This window comes from Streptopelia decaocto (genome assembly GCF_964273445.1).
Source record: "Streptopelia decaocto genome assembly, chromosome: 2".
Classification (NCBI taxonomy): Eukaryota; Metazoa; Chordata; class Aves; order Columbiformes; family Columbidae; genus Streptopelia; species Streptopelia decaocto.
In genome coordinates this window covers 114,682,405-114,699,372 of record NC_138655.1, presented here as the reverse complement: position 1 = coordinate 114,699,372, position 16,968 = coordinate 114,682,405, and the positions used below count along the sequence as shown (strand labels likewise).

Genomic DNA, 16,968 nt, shown 5'->3' with positions numbered 1-16,968 from the left:
AGAAGTACAAGCTGGCTTTAGCTTCACAGACCATGAAAGATTCCCTTAATCCAGTAAATAATTTTATTTTTTCTGAGCTGACCTGTTCAAAGCAGTTGGGCTGTAGCTTGAATGGATGCAATGACCGAGCAAGCAGAAACATTGTGGTAAGGACACACAGGAGCACAAACATCTTGGTGATGATTTCTTGATTTTCCTTTTGTCTTTTTACCTAGGATTCAACAGTGATATGCAAGAAGAGGTGCTTATTTCCTGGTGAATGCAATAAAAACAATGATCACTGCTGCAAGGAGTGTGTCTCATATATCCCTCCTGAGGAAGTGAAAGTGTGCAAGTTTGGCAATAAGATCTTCCAGGTAAAGTTTCAGGTGTGGCTCGAGGTGTGCCATTGTAACAGCTGAAACAGCATGAGTTTACTGTAAATTAGTATTGTGGCTTGTTTTTTAGCAGAATCCTCACCATCCTGATTGAAGATGGAACAACTTGGAAGCAAAGCTTTGGAAAATCTACCATCTGCAATTTTTTTTTCTGAGTTTGTCTAAATCCTATAGTAAAAGATTAGTTCCTTCTTGATGTGACATGTTGTCTCCCTCTCTGTACACAGAGATTCAAGCTGCTCTTTCATGACAAGTAATGCATTTTTAGTAACATATAGTAATACTCTGCTTTCCCAAACAAACACTAATATTCATGAAGAAGATATGCTTAGTGGTATGTAGGCTTTATCTGCCGAGCCAGAGTCTCTTCCACAGGTAATCCAACAGGAGCTTTATGAAGTTTGTCTTGTCTGAAAGTTACTTGTCTTGATTTACTACATTTAACATCTCTGCTAAGGACAGCACCCCTGACACGTTATATTGGGATAACCATGTAATAACTGTTACCCGCTGCACTCTCACCCAATATTTTCAAATCACATGGGATTCCCTGCAGAACACTTCTGCTATTGCTGAGACCCTGCTTGTTTTTCCAAGTGGTGCGGCTTTTTTCACACTGTGTTGAAGAAAAGATTCTGTCACCTCATGGGCCATCTGTGAATTAAGAGACCCTTGAATCAGATCAAATGTTTAATCATTTGTGAATACTTGGTTTGCTCAGCCAGAATTGCTTCCCATTTATTCCATCTTTTGTGTACATAGCTAAAGTGTTTATTCTGGAAATTACATGTGAACCTACTTACGCTGAGACTATACTCCATCTGATTGGCACTTTCACACTGGTGCTATTGTGCTTCAGGAACAAATGCCTGCTTCTTAGGCACCCAACTAAAATATTCTGCTTCTTGTGGAGATTTTACTATATTTCTAAGTATTCTACGGAGTAAGAAAAAATAATGAGGCAGTATACCCATTTCTGGCCTCGTGTGCAAAAGGGTAAATGCAGCATTGCTCTGTTGAAGTTAATGGTCTAACACAGGTAGAATGGGCACATTGAATGTGTTTCTGCACTCCTGTGCAAGACCAGCTATGAGACAAAAAATCAGGGTAGCTGCATGCAGTCACCTGTGATATATCCTGGTACCTTAGCAGATGTTTGGAGAGTGGTCATTAGAGGCCCACTAGAACATGTGCTGCATAAGGAACACCAGGTCATTATAACGTGGCCTGGAAACAAAAGACAGGGGAGAGAGAGCCTTTGACCAAGTATGCTACACTGAATAAGTTAGGCTCCTTGGCATTTCAGATTTAGTCTGTTTTTCTCTCTGGTCAAAACATCATGTTGAGGTGGGCAGGTAATTGTTCGCAGCTGTCTGGTTGGACTTCCTGTTCCTGTCACATCTATCCTCGCCCTTCCTTCGCAGCAGCCCTTTAAACAGAAAACATGCACATTTTGGCTCTAAGCAGGCTAACACAAGACTGTAAGTGGGTGAGACAGAATGTTTTAGGAACCATGCTTGGCAAATGCAACACTATGTAGAAATGAGCCAAAGTAGTTCTACAAGCAATCCTTCCCAAGTAAGTGGGGACAAGACTATGAGGCTCTGCACCTAATACATTAAGAGCTGTACATAGGCTGTCTTACCTCTTCTGCATTTGACAAGTTCAGCACTGTATCTCTTCTAAATATTTTCAGATGTCTAGCAGATCAGGTATCTGTAAAAGTTCTGTAAGTAATCTAAATTAGAATTCATTATTTGACCATTCCTGCCCTAAGTCAAAATGATGCTGCATCTGGGAATAAATTCACTGTATGTTGACGTCTTAATCAAATACTTTCACGTGTAACAACTTAAAGACGTCACTCAACCCAATGAATCGGGTTTTTCTAATTATGTGAGCTTAAATGAAAATTTGTGGTAGGTGTGATCATATCTGACACATACTGGAGAGAAAACAATGCAAATAATCAAGAAACTGATGAAAAATGCAAATGTGATTTGGTTAGCCTTGGAAAAAATGGGTTTCTTACCTCGAGGGCCAAAGGGAAGAAAATCCTGCTGAATTTGATCTTTGTCTTTAGTCCGACTGGCCATGGACAGACACCTCAAAATAATTTAGACTAAACAGTGACACAATGCCAACAGGGAAAGTCATCCTTTCTTGTGCAATGGTACATTGCTGAAATAGCTTCCTGTTGCCACCCCAGCTGATACTATATCATGTTTCCTCTTCCAGGATGGAGAGATGTGGTCCTCTGTGAACTGTACCATCTGTGCTTGTGTGAAAGGCAAGACAGAGTGTCGCAAGAAACAGTGCATTCCAGTCAGCAGCTGTCCTCATGTGAGTTTTTTAAAAGAACAGAGCTTTCTTCTCTTTTTTTTTTTTTCTTTTCCTGCACCATTATCTTTTTCAGTGTTTCTTGGAAGTGTGTCCATGGCAGTGGGGCATGCAGATTAGAGAGAAGGGATCCTCTGGCATATTAATTTAGGCTGGCATTCCACAAGTATGCTGCTGCTACCCTGAATATGGGCTTCCCTCCTCTGTCCTTGCTCTGAAGACTTTGTTTCTCCTCCTCCCTTTAACTTTCTCTGTCCCAAACATCTGCACTGGAACATCTCTTTCACATATATTCAAAGCTTTATAAAGCAGTGAGATGACTATGGTAATCTTCTAAGAGCATGCATATTGTTAAAGCAAGCCACAGGAGGCTGTTGTATTTTCATTTGTCAGTGCATATGAGGCTTAATACTTGATTGAAAATTGCACAAAGCTAAGCAAATAATTTCAGTCAAGCCATGCCACTTTCTCTAAGGGTATAGCCTGAGTATTTTTTATCTGAAAGTCTGAACTGAACCCAAAGAGCAGTGTAACTGTAACTTTACTTAATTGCTTCAAAAATTAGCATTACTTGAAACTTCAAGCTGAAATCAGCCTTTGTTTCTTGGATTTCTGTCACTGACAAATTATTTTGTTTTAATGGCTCAAGCTTTCAGAAGAGGGAGCTCTAAGTAACACCTCTTGTAGGGGCAGCTCTTTGAACAGAACTGCAGAAGCAAGAGCCAAGTCGTTAGCATCACACCTTCTCAGTGTTTCCTTCTCCATCCTGGAAGTCAGTGGGGAAAATATGAGTCACAGACACCTAGGTATAAAATTTTAAATGACAAACTCTAGTTTGCAGAATTTTAAACGTGTGAACTTTTGACAGCCAGAAGTGGTGGTAGAATAGAGAGCCTGTACCTTGGTGCTCCGGGTTCTGCTGTGACAGTGGGCTGGAAGAGCGATGCTTGCATCCTCAGAAGAGGTGATGTCCTTTTCCTGTCACTCTCACACTCACTGCAGAGGGCAGTTCTCCTGTTAATGGGCCTCACGTGAGGTGTTGCATACATCTTCGGCAGTGTGAACAAATGGAGGTGCTCTTCTGGGAAACAGATGAGGCTTATGATAACCAGATTTGCTCCCTTCAGACCATTGACAGTGTAAGAAGAAGGTGGGAGCTTGGACCCTTCAGGTCCCTTCAAATTCTTTGTTGGCTTAGAACCTGCTGTGCACTGCGTCTTGTTTATATTTTCCCTGTGCTGATGCATTTCAAACGTTTAAGATGCTTTTGAGATCAAATAACTAATATAGCTTAATAATAGATCTTAAGTGAAATACATAATTTCAGCAGTACCCATATAAATTTAAGCATTGAGATGATCAGCTGAAGTGGCTTCTAAAATGAAAATAGTGGTGGGCAAAAATTCACCATCCTCAGTCCTGTGGCAGCGTAACTGACTGACTGACAAATCCATTCAGCGCTGCTACACATCCTGCTCCAAGTTTAATGTGAAGTCCTAAACTGCCCTAGACCTCCAAGCTGAGTCTTCAGACAAAGTCCAGCTCCTTAGGGCTGAAAAGACCAACTTTGTTACACTGCAGCACATTCCCTCCAGTATCTAACCAGTCAGCCTGTTCCCTGCCTTAATATGGAGTCTACAGCAAGCTGCATGCAAACCCACCCTCCTCCACAGGTACACATTACACTTCTGCTCTTCCAAGCTAAATTGGACAGACAAATAGGAGAAGGAATGTAAAATCTAGAGTGAGATTAATTCTCCTATTTCAAGTGGGCACCAAGTAATTTTAAAGAAAATAATGTATGCTAATGGATTTAAATCTTTTACTTTTCATCTATGCTCCACTCTCTTTGATGCGATATTCTGTCACAAATCTATAAACATTAATTAAACACACCACATTATTAAAGATGTATTAGTGATTCTGACACTGTAAGTCTGGATATCATGCACAGAGTTATGCTGCTACCTCTCAAACTGTAGGGGTGTTTTGTCTCTTCACATTGTTTCCAGCAGTAAGCAGTCTCTCCTGACTATTGAAGACTGCTATTTAGTGTCCTTTAGGGTGTTAGGCCACATAAAGTTATCTCATTAAAATTATGTTATGGCGCACACCACTGAGTGTGAAAGGATTGAAGATTCACAAGGAACTTAGAATATTATTCCTTCACTTTGATGCTTTACCCTGCAGCCTTAATGCTCTTTACATGATTTGTGGGGGTTTTTTGGTGATGGAATATTATTTATTTCATCAACATAGATTTTGGCCAATTATTTCTTGAAAGAATCAGTTTTAAAGAGGTGATTCTGCAGAAACTTCCAATACCATGCAGCTATGTGTGTTATTCAATGTGTTGGCGGCAGGGTGACATATATTTGAAGACTGTTCCTGCTGTTTCTTTCATTTTCTTCAAAGGGCTGTTTATCCTGTTTCTTTTGTTTTCTTTTTGGCACATTTAAGCCTCTATCAGTAATATCAGGAACTGTCTTAGCTTCTTTTCATCTGCAGTGGAGGCAATTCATCTCACAAATTTAATCCCTCCTGTCATATATATAGTAAAATCAGTCCTCCTTGGGCTTCTAGTGAGCCTGGTGGCTTGTGGTTTCTATTTCTCTCTTTCTGACCGCTGTTTCCACATAGATATTCCTTCTCTTGGTTACCTGACCAGCAAGGCGTGCTACATACTGGCCCCCATCCAGCAAAGCTATTAAGCATGTGTCCTGTCCTGCTGAAGTCAGTGGGCCTTCCATGTGTGCTTAGACTTAAATACATGCTTAAATACTTTATAGAAAGGGAGTAGTCTCAACACTTGGCAAGGCTGAGTTTCAGAGATCCTTTAGACCAGGGGTGTCAAACTCATTTTCACCAGGGGTCACATCAGCCTAGTGGTTGCCTTCAAAGGACCCAATGTAATTTTAGGACTGTATAAATGTAACTACTCTTACGTTTATACAGTCCTAAAGTTATATTGGACCCTTTGAAGGCAACCCCTTGCCTCGTGCCATGTCCTTTCCATTACTCATCCTTATAATTTTCCACCTTGCCTCCTCTCCTTATGCCTTGGTATTTCCTACTAACAATGTGAGCCTGTAGTAATGGTCAGTGGTCATGGACACGTCTCTTTCTGTACTGCTAGAGGAGAGCCTGGTGAATTTTACAGCATACAGCCTTTTCTGAGCTCCAAGGCTGTGCAAAAGTTAATAGAATTAAATTCACGGCATGTGAAGACATTTGCAGAGTTCGATTCTGTGGGTAAATTTTGAACCCGTGAACTTCAAGTGAGTTGAAAATTTATTCAGAACACGTTCTCCCATCTCTACCACAGACTGCATTTAATGTTATACACATCTGTTATTATTACAAACAAAAAGTTGCTGTTTTTACTCTAGTGCCAAATGAGGCACAAAAAAACAACAGCTGTTGCTATTGCACAACCAAACAACCCCCTTCCCCTCCGCAATTAGTCTTGCCTTGAAAAAATAGAAAATAAAAACCTCAGACATAAAATTGAAAACCTCATAAAAAAAGAAGAAAAGTCCCAGAAAATAAATAGACTCAAATGTGGTCTGCTTATAAATATTCATAGGGAAAAATGGGATCACATCACTTAGCCCACTCCTAAGGGAACCCTCAATGCTAACGAACTCTTGCAGCACATGTTAGCAATAATGGGTTTCCTTATTCTACAAGACAAAAACAGGATCTCGGGCCAACATGGTGGCTCAAGTAACCAGCCTCAGCAGGCTGCCTTGGAGATTCCAATTTCACTTGAATTCTTGCCACTTTCAGCTCGGCTGATGATTTCAACTCTTTTATTGAAACGGAAAGGTAAGGCTGTTCAGTGCGGTGTGTGGCATTCAGCTGCACGTCTTCCATTCATACAGATAAGTGTTGCCCAGCTCCCTATTTCTATGAAGTTTTAATGGTTCCTCCTTTAAGGAGTTTTCTCCTAACAGGTGCTTGGGGGTCTCCCTGTTGCAGCCTGGTCCTCAGCTATTCTCTTTGCTCTAGGCCCTGGTGGTCTAAGCATTGCCCACACTACCAGTGAAACTCTGACACAACCCTGTTCTCAAGTCCAGATGTGCCTCAAGTTTGTTCATACAGAGTTGCATATTCAAGGAAAAGTTTACACTGACTTTTATGCCCTGCGAATGCTGAGCCCAAGCGCGCTCATGACCAAGCTCTCGTTCATGCCATCTAGGTACATGAAGCATGAGCAGGATAGAGTGTGCTCCACTCCAGTCTGCCACCAGATACTAAGAGTTCATTTCTCCCCATGCATGTCGTTGAAGCTTGGCAGAAAGCAAGGTGGACAGCAATAGGTCTTGCTGCGTATGCTTCCTTCCCTGCTTTCTGCATAGACCTGCCACCTATTTCTTGTCTGTTTCCATGAGGTTTTTTGCACTGTTGAGTATGTTCAGTGGACAGAATAGCACAGCTCTGTTTGCTTGCTCTTGCTGGCTGCTTCTTGCTCACCTGCTTGATGGGGAACAGGAGCAGTGGCCCCATAAAGGGGACTATCTCTATGTTCAGCTCTTGGGGAGCAGCACAGCTCCATATGCCTATTCCTTCCCTGTACGGGAATGCAGGTGAGCTCCAACATTACCGTAAGTGATGCCAGTTTTTGCTTGGAAAAACACATTGTTCAGTCTGAAAATTTCCAGGCTTATCCTCTAGCTTGACAGCTAGCTTTAAGTAAAATCAGATAAAGCGTCCTTTAATTTGATGAAAACTGAAAAGGACCATGATACACAGAGGCACACCTTCTGCTTCTAACCAGCCTTTTATAAGACACAGCCATAAAAAAAATTGACCTGGGCAGAGTGATAAAGACTTGAAACTTTTGTCCATATTACTATGACTAGACCAAAGCATTTGCTTTTAGACATTGCACATCCTCAGATGCGTGCCAATTTACCTCACTGGGGAGACTAAACCATGATTGGTAATATGATTTGGTGAGAGATACCACACGATTTAGCCATGAAAGAAATCTGGCCAAACTAGATCTCCATCAGTGCTCCCCTTCCCTTCCCTTCCCTTCCCTTCCCTTCCCTTCCCTTCCCTTCCCTTCCCTTCCCTTCCCTTCCCTTCCCTTCCCTTCCCTTCCCTTCCCTTCCCTTCCCTTCCCTTCCCTTCCCTTCCCTTCCCTTCCCTTCCCTTCCCTTCCCTTCCCTTCCCTTCCCTTCCCTTCCCTTCCGTGAGGGGAGTGTGGGAGTGGGTGTGGAGCAAATTGCCTCTATGTGGTGACTAAAAGGGTGTGCATATGAAATGTATTGTATATATTTTGGTGGTGGGGGGGGGAAAGTTAGCAATCTTGTTAACCCAATGACTAGTCTGCTTTAGATATCTGTGAATACCTGAGTCCAAAATTCTCTCACAATCCCTCTAAAGAGAAAAGTGGTAACAGAGAACCCTTTTAGTATTTCATTTCTTATAAGACTGCCAGGAAGCTCTTTGAATAGTTCTGTCTGTTTTTAGCACCTGATATTTGAAGCTGTAACCAGGGCATTGAGTTCAAGCACAACTTGAACTATTTTCAAAGGCTTATCCAGGCTTACAACATAACACAGTCATTGCTCGAAAAACTCTTTCATTAAATCAGCCTGTCTTTCTCCCAATTAGGGTAAAATCCTGAACAGAAAAGGATGCTGTCCTATTTGCACTGAAAGTAAGTCCTTTCTTCATTCTATAAATTCGTTTTTATTCTTTCAGAGAAAATAAATATGTTTGCTTTTCTAGCTTCTTTTTAAAGGGAGCTGAAGGGCAAGTGATTATTGCTGGCCACAGATTTTACCTCCTATATAACTGTAAATTTAAAATAAAATGCCTGGGTATTTTATTTTTATTTTATTTCCTTTTTTCCAAATGACACTATTTTCGTCAAATCTGAGGTGCTGCTTTTTGAAGGATGTAGCTGGCCTGTGAAATTTGTAGGTAATAAAACAAGCAAATTAATAGAGTTGTAGCTTTTAGGGCTGGGTGCCTTTTATACCTGTAAATAACAGCCCAGGTATGTGTATGTATGATTCAACACAGATGATTTGTGAGAGTTAAAGAAAGGTGTGCAGAAATCTGAGACCCAGTCTGGGGCAGCAGTGGAAAGTACAATAGAAAGCTGTCCTTCAACCATCACCTTTTTATCCCTTTACTCTTCACTTCAGGAATGATTATCCTATGATATTATTTGTGTTCTCTCCTAGTCAGCAAAGCACTTACACAAAGACTTATCTTTAAGCATGTCCTATTTAAGCCAGCAGGGAGACCTGTCTTCACTGAAGTTAACAGGATACAGTTACGTATTTCCTTCAGGACATGTTTAAGTATTTTACCAAATACAGACAGACTGCCGAAATGGGGTTTTATGATTTATAGGAAGGCTTCAGAGAGAAGGAACAGGTTTTTAAGGAGAGTGTTAACTATTTTTTTTCTCTAAAATCAAATTGGTTTTGCTGATCAACTCAATTCTGGGTGTGCTTGGTTTGCACAAACTCCATATGTGAAATACCTGGTTTTCCACTCCGCAGCTCAATTGTTTTGTAATGTAACATTTTGAAAAAATAAATCTAGTTTATGAGTCTTCAGTATCAAAATGAAATCAAATGCCAGTGACAACCTCAGAAACACTTGAAATAATACAGAGCAGAGGGAGAAATGAAAGAGGATTCAACTGACCAGCAGTTGATTTCATGTTAGCTGAGTTTCAAGGTAGATGAGGTTTGTGTAGACCTCTGCTCAAACATGACATGTCATTAGTGTAATGAATTTATTGATCTCCATCTTGTCTCTGTTCTCATGTTTCAGTCTCATTTAACCTTTCTCATGTATTCACTTGTAACATGAGAGGGGAAGGAAAAGAATGGGACCAGCCAGTCCCTCAAAGCATTGGAGACCCTCTACTGTAAGGGGTTAAAAAGATGAGAGTACAGTGACTCCTTCAGCAATGCTGCCAGAGAATGATGACTTGTGATAATTTTTTCATGGGAGAAGGAGGCAATAAATAGATTTCTTCAAAGTAAAAAATAACTCATCTAGGAACCAGGTTACTGAAAGAGTCAGAACTTCTTGATGACATAAGAAGGGAATGGTTATGACTCTAACACATGTGGAAGCAAGGGCAGGCCATTGTTGCTTGTCCTCCTGCCAACGCAGATCTGTAAAAAACCTGGCTTCATCTTCCCAGTAACCTCCTTCTAGGTGCGGGCAGGCTGCTCTTAGGTGTCCCCGAAGCCTTCAGAATAAACAACCTTATTCTCTTGGCCTTTTCTTTTGGGTCCTGTCTGCATTGCCGTGGCTGTACATGCAGCTAGGAGGCTCAAAGCCCTGGCCCACAGTGGCATGTTCTTCTGTTTCACATGAAACAGAGGGGTGTTTCACTATGGACCCATTTAGTATTTGGAGGAGAGCTGATGCTAAGCTGATTCTAAACTTCTATGATTAATAGGCCATTCCCAGCTTTTATCAGGTAATGTAATCAAAGAACCTCAATACCCACTGCCATAGAGCAGTGGTGGCCATTAGCGTTTTAACAGTTGTCATTTGCAAGGAACTACTTCCACCTTTGCGCCAGAAGTGCTGTAAATCTCATCAAGACACAAGACAAGCAAAAGGCATGAGGATTTCAGTGATGATTGCTATCTCAGATAGTAGTTAGAAACTTTATTAATTCAGCCAATTTCTGGTGAGATAAGATGTACGTGCACAGCCTTTTCACTCACCCACCCACTCATGTTGATCCTCTCACCACATATTAACACACCAGACATTTCTGGCGGCGTAGCAGATATTAATTTTCCAAAGTAAAAACAACATAGGAGGTACAAGAACGTACTGTACACAGGAGAGCTTTCAGTACAGTTTAAATGCAGCCAATTTCTATGAAGTGGGTCAAAAACAGTCACGTTGTTAAAGGATACACTTTAGACAGAAAAAAAACAATCAAAGGATTATTTTCAAAGCAGTTTGTTGCAGAGAGAAAAAGTACCTCATCTGCAAAAGGTCTGGAGAGTCTCTTTTGTCTACTGTTGCTGAAGTTAACTATGGTTAGTTTTGGCATGTTGCTGTTTAAGGTCCATGGCTGGTGTACAGTTATCACTAATAAAACACAGTGGTCATACCAGTGGAAAATTCAACAGTTTAGTTTATCCTGCTGTAAAAATGTAATGAAATGTACTCTTTTGGGCTTGATTTAGAAAAATCACCACTGACGTCAGTTCCATAAATTAGTAATCCTATGTTAGACCAAGGTCATTTTCCTATTAAAAAAAGAAAACACTAAACCTGAGTTCAAATAACACCGACAGACTGCTCTCAACTCCAGATGAAGATGGGAATTTGCAGTAGAGGTTAAATCTTAGTTTTTGACATAGAAGAATTGATGGGCCTTTCTGAAATTACAGCATGCAGTAAGAAAGCTTTCTACTGCAACTATGTAAATATATTTTAATAATGATCAATAATCCTAGCAAAATCTTACCCGAGTAATTGTGAGGTTTTATGGGTGAATTTTTTTCAAAGTGGACAGCAGTCATCTAGGTGTAGCAATACACATGATTAATTTTGCAGTAAAGGCCTCTTTTGGGGCAGAAAATTTTGTTCATCACAAATCATTCTGCAGCTTTTAAAATTGACTAAATGACCGAGGGAGTTAACCAAATGCAAGGGCATTTGAACCCAGCCTTAGGAATAGAAGGTTGGTACTTTCTACTGTTCCTGTGTCCTTTTAATGTGGTTTTTATAGAAATACTGAAAAATGCTGACTCTTCAAAGCAAAGGAAAAAAAAAGAAGAAAAAAGGTGGGATTATGCATTGTAGGTAGCTGTGAGAGCAGAGTGTGGGACTGAAGGATCACATAGGCCTCTGCTGGTCTCATTTCTCCTGTTATTTCCTTGCTGTGGGGAAATAACAAAAAGACTGCAACTGTTTATTCATACTGGAATGCTGTTCATTATTTACCTCCTCAGACATTTCAGCCATGATGGTCTACTCTATAAATATGTATTTGGACAAAATGGATTAGCTATTTTATTTATGAAATAGATCATAAAGACTCCTGTGGAGTTTTTGACACCACACCTTGTAATGTGTATGATATCAAGCTGCACTATGCAGCAGTTATAAGGAAAGTACTCTGTGGCTATGCATTTTTTTTTACAGAAAAGCTAATGAAATTCTATTATGTGTGTTCTGTAGCTAGTTTTCAAAAGTTAATAATGTGTTCTGTTTGATTTAGGGCTTAATTCAGCATATGGGCTAATTGCATTCAAAGTCTCATTTTATTTTTAAAAAGCTGAGATCTTTTTGAATTACAGATGTGCAACCAGAACACCCTTAACTGGTAAACTTGTATTTTTTCCTCTCTCTCCTTACTTAGAAAGTGTCCAAACCAATTTTAGTTATAATTTAAAGTGTATTTTTCTTGGCCACTCTTAACTAGCTACAAGCCCAGAAGAGTGTGACCAGACATCTGGACATCTTGGACTTCAATTGACTGCTCTGATCTGAAAAAATAAAACAAGCTATTCCATGAGCACCAGAGCTAACAAAGCCTGGTTTCCTATGGATTTGTGTCCCATTTCCTTTATATCCCAACAAATAATAAACCCAGCTAGAGACAGTATATCCGGCGGCTGCTCTGGTGCACTAATTGCCCAGCCAATATGCTCATGCTTTCTAGCTGGTCAGGATGTGTATGCTAACTGTTTGTCTGGCCTCCACCAAGCAGTATATATATATTACCTTTCTAGGTAGTTTAAATACTGTCTCAGGAGTGGGGGGCATTGGGTGGGAGGCAGAAATGTACATTGTGACAACCACTTATTTCAATAACTGGTTTTTACCTTTGCTCAGCATACTACTACTAGAAAGTCTTCAGACTTTCATCTTTCAGACTTTTAGACTTTTTAGACTTTTATCCCTCTGTTTTGGCTAAAACAAGTTGTGATTTCATAAACCTTTTTTTTTTTTTTTTTTTTTTTTCCCCTTATGAGAGTACATTCAAACTTAAGGAATACTAAAATGTTCTTTTCCCTGTTATTGCTTTTTCAGCTTCATTTTTTTGTACAGATAAATGTGTTTTCAAAAATGGTGCTCCTTGGCCACAGTTACCTTCCCCATTACCTTTTCTTATTTCATTTGAAGTGGATGCATGACTTGTAAATGCAAGGGAAGCGTGCCAAGAGTTCTATAGTATTCACTTTAAAAGCTAAAGAAAATTATTATTAGTATGCAAGTAAGCTGTAGAGCCTTAGGTGGGAGCTGAGCAAACTGCATGAATCATGCATGTAGTTTAAGATTGTCAAATGTAAAAGTGTGAAGTCCACATTTAGTTGCCTAAAAAACAAATGTGAAAACTGCTGAGCTCCCAGAAGCCTTTATGTAAGCCAGAAGTTTTGAATACTGATTTGGGAGCCTAACTGCAGGATTTCCAAAAGAGGTTTAGTGGTGTTTGCAGCCAGTTCCCAATAATGTTTAATCAGAGTTGAGTGCCTAAGGTACTTTGAGAATTGCAGCCTCCTGAACATAGGTCTGGGGCCCTCCTTCGAAAAATCTGTGTTTTTCAGGGACAGAGAAGGAATTGGTATATTTGCCTTCATGTGCATGTGTAGATGAATAAAAGAAGAACTCAAAGGTCATGAATGACAGGTTCAAAACAAGCAAGAGGCAATGGTCTTTCATGCACTTTGCCCAAGGATGTTGTGGATGCTAAAAACATTTTTGGATTCAAGGGCAGACTGGACACACTTGCAGAAAATAAGTCTGTGAAAGGTTGCTAAATAAAGAGAAACCATGTCTAGCTCAGGAAATCCCTAAGCTGAAAATAGAGGGAGTCTGGCAGAGTCTTAGGGGAAGTATTTTGTATATTGTATATAATTGTCCTTTTTAAGCTCTACCAACAGCTGATAAAGACAAGGAGTATCCGCAATGAGCTGGGAACAATTTACTGTAGGTCATCCATGACACTATGCCTTGTTAGCACAAGCTAGCAAAATTCATATGCCAGTGGTTTGGGAAACTTGGCTTTGGCAATACAGCAACACCTCTCCAGTATGTCCAAATTGAAAAAAAAAAAAAAGGGGGTGGGGGGGGGGGGCAGGAAAGGAAGAAAACCATAAAATGTTATGTGATTGAAACTCTCCCAAAAGGGAATAAACAACAGCCCAAAATCTAAAAATGGCAGGAACTCTTTTCATGTTGCCTGTCTTTTGCAATCTTGTTACACCCAGTATTTAAGGTTTATTTCTAGGCCAAGCAGTTCTTCTCACTGGCAGTGCCTTAGTTATCACACACACTCTTGCAGGGTGTGCATTTTTTTTTTTTTAAACCCACAATTTTAGCAAACCTTTCAAGAATGTTTTACACAGTGATATCAGAGAATCAATTATTCAGGCTGGTTTTAGGTAGATTTTCCTTCCCCCATTTCCTTGGTTATTAAAGAAAACAGCGAAATTTGGATCAGACATTCAACTATCCGGTCCAAAATATATTCTTTTTTTTATTTTAACTGCATTGCATCAAGTTGACATATGATGTGACATGATGTAACATAACATAAAACAACATTACTGTGCATAACACATTGGAAATTAAAAATAAATATTTCCTTTGGATCCCATTGGTACTATCAATTTTACTTGCATATCTCTGAATTATGTTTGGTCCTCTCACGCCTTGCCTCTTAGCCCCTTGCTTAGGTGAAGAACCAGCCTCTGCCTCCCAATATGTTAGTTAGTGACGTGTATAACATGTCTATGTTCTTGGCCTCTAGAAAGGCAGACAAAAAACAGTTCTCTCCTCTGAAATCTTCGCTGAGCAGGTAATAAAAATGTATCTTAATCTTCATCATGCGGGTTATTACATGCGTACATAAGGAAATCAGAAATGTGTTAGTATGATTTAGTAATGGTAAAGTCAGATGGTCTACATGTAAAATCTACAGATTTTTTTTCCCATTGGTAAAAATCACATTGGTGATTAAAAATAATCTGGTTCCTTCCAATTTCTGGAGAATCAATTAGGCTTTTTACGGACCGTGGAAAACAGTTAGTGATATCTTCATTGGTATCAAGGAGAAAACAAGACTCTTAGAATTGCACATTTTAAAAGCACTCTCTTAAGCGTCTTGCTTTTCGGGCTCTGCTAGAAGTCCATCATGTCTGATTTCCAGAGATGTTGATCAAATGTAGTTCATTTTGACCTTCTAATGGAGCTGTCAACTTGATGTCCTTGAGAAATCAAAACTTTTGGTCCCTAGTAGCCTGACGTAGTAAACAGGCATAATAATGGTGCCAGGACTAGTTTCTGGCTTAGCTAAAGAAGCATGCATGTGGCAAGTTAGGGGTAAAGAACGAATCTCCCAGGTACCAGCTTGGTGACGGGACTGCACCATGCAGTGAGGGAAACTCGGGTTAGACTTCAGGAACACCTTGCTCACAGTGAGGAGAGCTGAGCACTGGAACAGGTTGCTGGACGCAGCTGTGTAGTTGCTGTTACTATTGCTTTTTAAGAGCAGGTCAGATAAACGTCTGTCAGCAATAACATAGGTATAGGTGATTCTGCATTACAGCCAGAGAAGGAAAAGGTTATGCCTCCTGGGGTCCCCTTCAGCCTCATCATCTGCATCTCCATGTAGATATCCTTGGATGCTCTTTAACAACAGCTAGAAAAACACCAGAAATGTCATATCTGCTTTAACATAGCACTCTGCCTAGGCCAGAACCTTGCTGAGAAAGGTGTATTGCATAGTCAGAGCTGTATTGCACTCCATGGCAGAAATTCCCTTCCTGTTCTCTATAACATCCATGTTCCCTTCTTTTTTGTAGGTTTGAATTTGCCTTTTTTTAGCTGCCTTTTCAGACGAGCCATTGTTAGTTGGATAATTTTTTTTTTTTCAGTGAATAAATTGTATTCTCTGTTACTCTCCCTTCCTTTGTTGGGTTTTGGTTTTTCTTTTTTTTTTTTTATTTTGACTGATGCTGTTCACAGCTCTCTGATTACTGAGTCAAATTTTGTTACTGCGCCAAGCCCTCCCCTAAAACAGGCGTCGTCTTTCAAAAGCAGCCTCAGCCCATGGGTATCCAGCTGGCAGTAGCAGTGTGCATTTCTCTGCCTTGAGCCTCCTTCTTCCAGGAACAGCAGCAATGTGATGTGGTTAAGACCTATTGTTATACCAGAAGGCTGCAATGCAAATAAATTTGCTGCTCTCTTTGATTGCGAGGCAATTCAATCAATTGCTGGGTAGCTGCAGGGTAACTCAGCATCATTGACATGAACGTAGAAATGTTCTGCCTTTGAGCGCAGCTTCTCTAACCAGCGTATGGCTGCAGACATCAATAAGAAATCTCCCTCTGTTTGTAATGAAGCAAATAACTGGTAGAGTTACCATGCCCTTAGTTTGTTAGTCATTGCATCATGTTAGTCACGTACTACTGGCTTTTAGTGAGTAGCATAGTAAAAATAGCTATACAAGTCAGTTGTGTATAAACAACATATATGATAGCTTGTAACACTAAATAAAGATACTGGTTCTATATATAATTTGGGGAAAAAAAAGCAACAACCATAAATATACCTATTTTATAAATGTATAATATTTATAAGTATGTCTATGTATAATACAGGCAGAACCAGGTCATGTTGAAGTGATCTGATGGCTTTTAATTTCATGGGATCACCCTCGCCTAACTGGGGACATTTAAATTAGCCTCAAAAATATACATGCAATATTTTGAATTCTGCTCTTGTTAGTGGATTAGGCTTTGCTCCTACAACACGACTTAAGGGTGGGAGCTCATCCCAGGGGAATTTAACTGTCTGAGAGGAATGCCTGTAGTCTTAGATACTTTTTTGCGCTCTCACAGCTGGCTGCAGAGGGACAAGCTCCTCCAGAGAGTAATTCTCTATATATTAAAAGAGATTTCTAAAACCGGTGAAATGAAAGACTTTCTAGTCATGTCTGTTTCTCTCTGTCAGTGAGAGGGAGACTGGATGAATTGATTGGACCAGACATTTCAAATTTGGAAAGCTGAAGCTGGGTGAGAAGACTCCCATCACACATCTCCAGAGACATGTGGGCTCTGCAAGCTCAGGGCTCTGCTTGCTCTGGTATCATGAGTTGGGCTTCTATTTTCCGGAAATGAAATAATTTGAACAATTTCACAGGCATTGTAATAATCTAGGCTATTCAGGCAGTATGTTATGTTTGAGGGACAAACACATAGGTTGGAAGATGTGCCTTTGGTTCCTAGCTGCA

The 16,968-nt window shown here is 40.1% G+C and overlaps 1 protein-coding gene across 3 annotated transcripts in view; it reads left to right on the top strand.

Annotated features, from left to right (window-relative positions):
- BMPER (BMP binding endothelial regulator) overlaps positions 1-16,968 on the top strand; it is a 149,530-nt gene that overhangs the window by 81,403 nt on the left and 51,159 nt on the right. For all 3 annotated transcript variants that reach the window (XM_082046621.1, XM_082046622.1, XM_082046623.1), the window contains 3 exons: positions 216-356; positions 2,616-2,720; positions 8,343-8,388. In XM_082046621.1, coding sequence (XP_081902747.1) covers positions 216-356; positions 2,616-2,720; positions 8,343-8,388 — 292 coding nt within the window. The remainder of the gene's footprint in view (positions 1-215; positions 357-2,615; positions 2,721-8,342; positions 8,389-16,968) is intronic.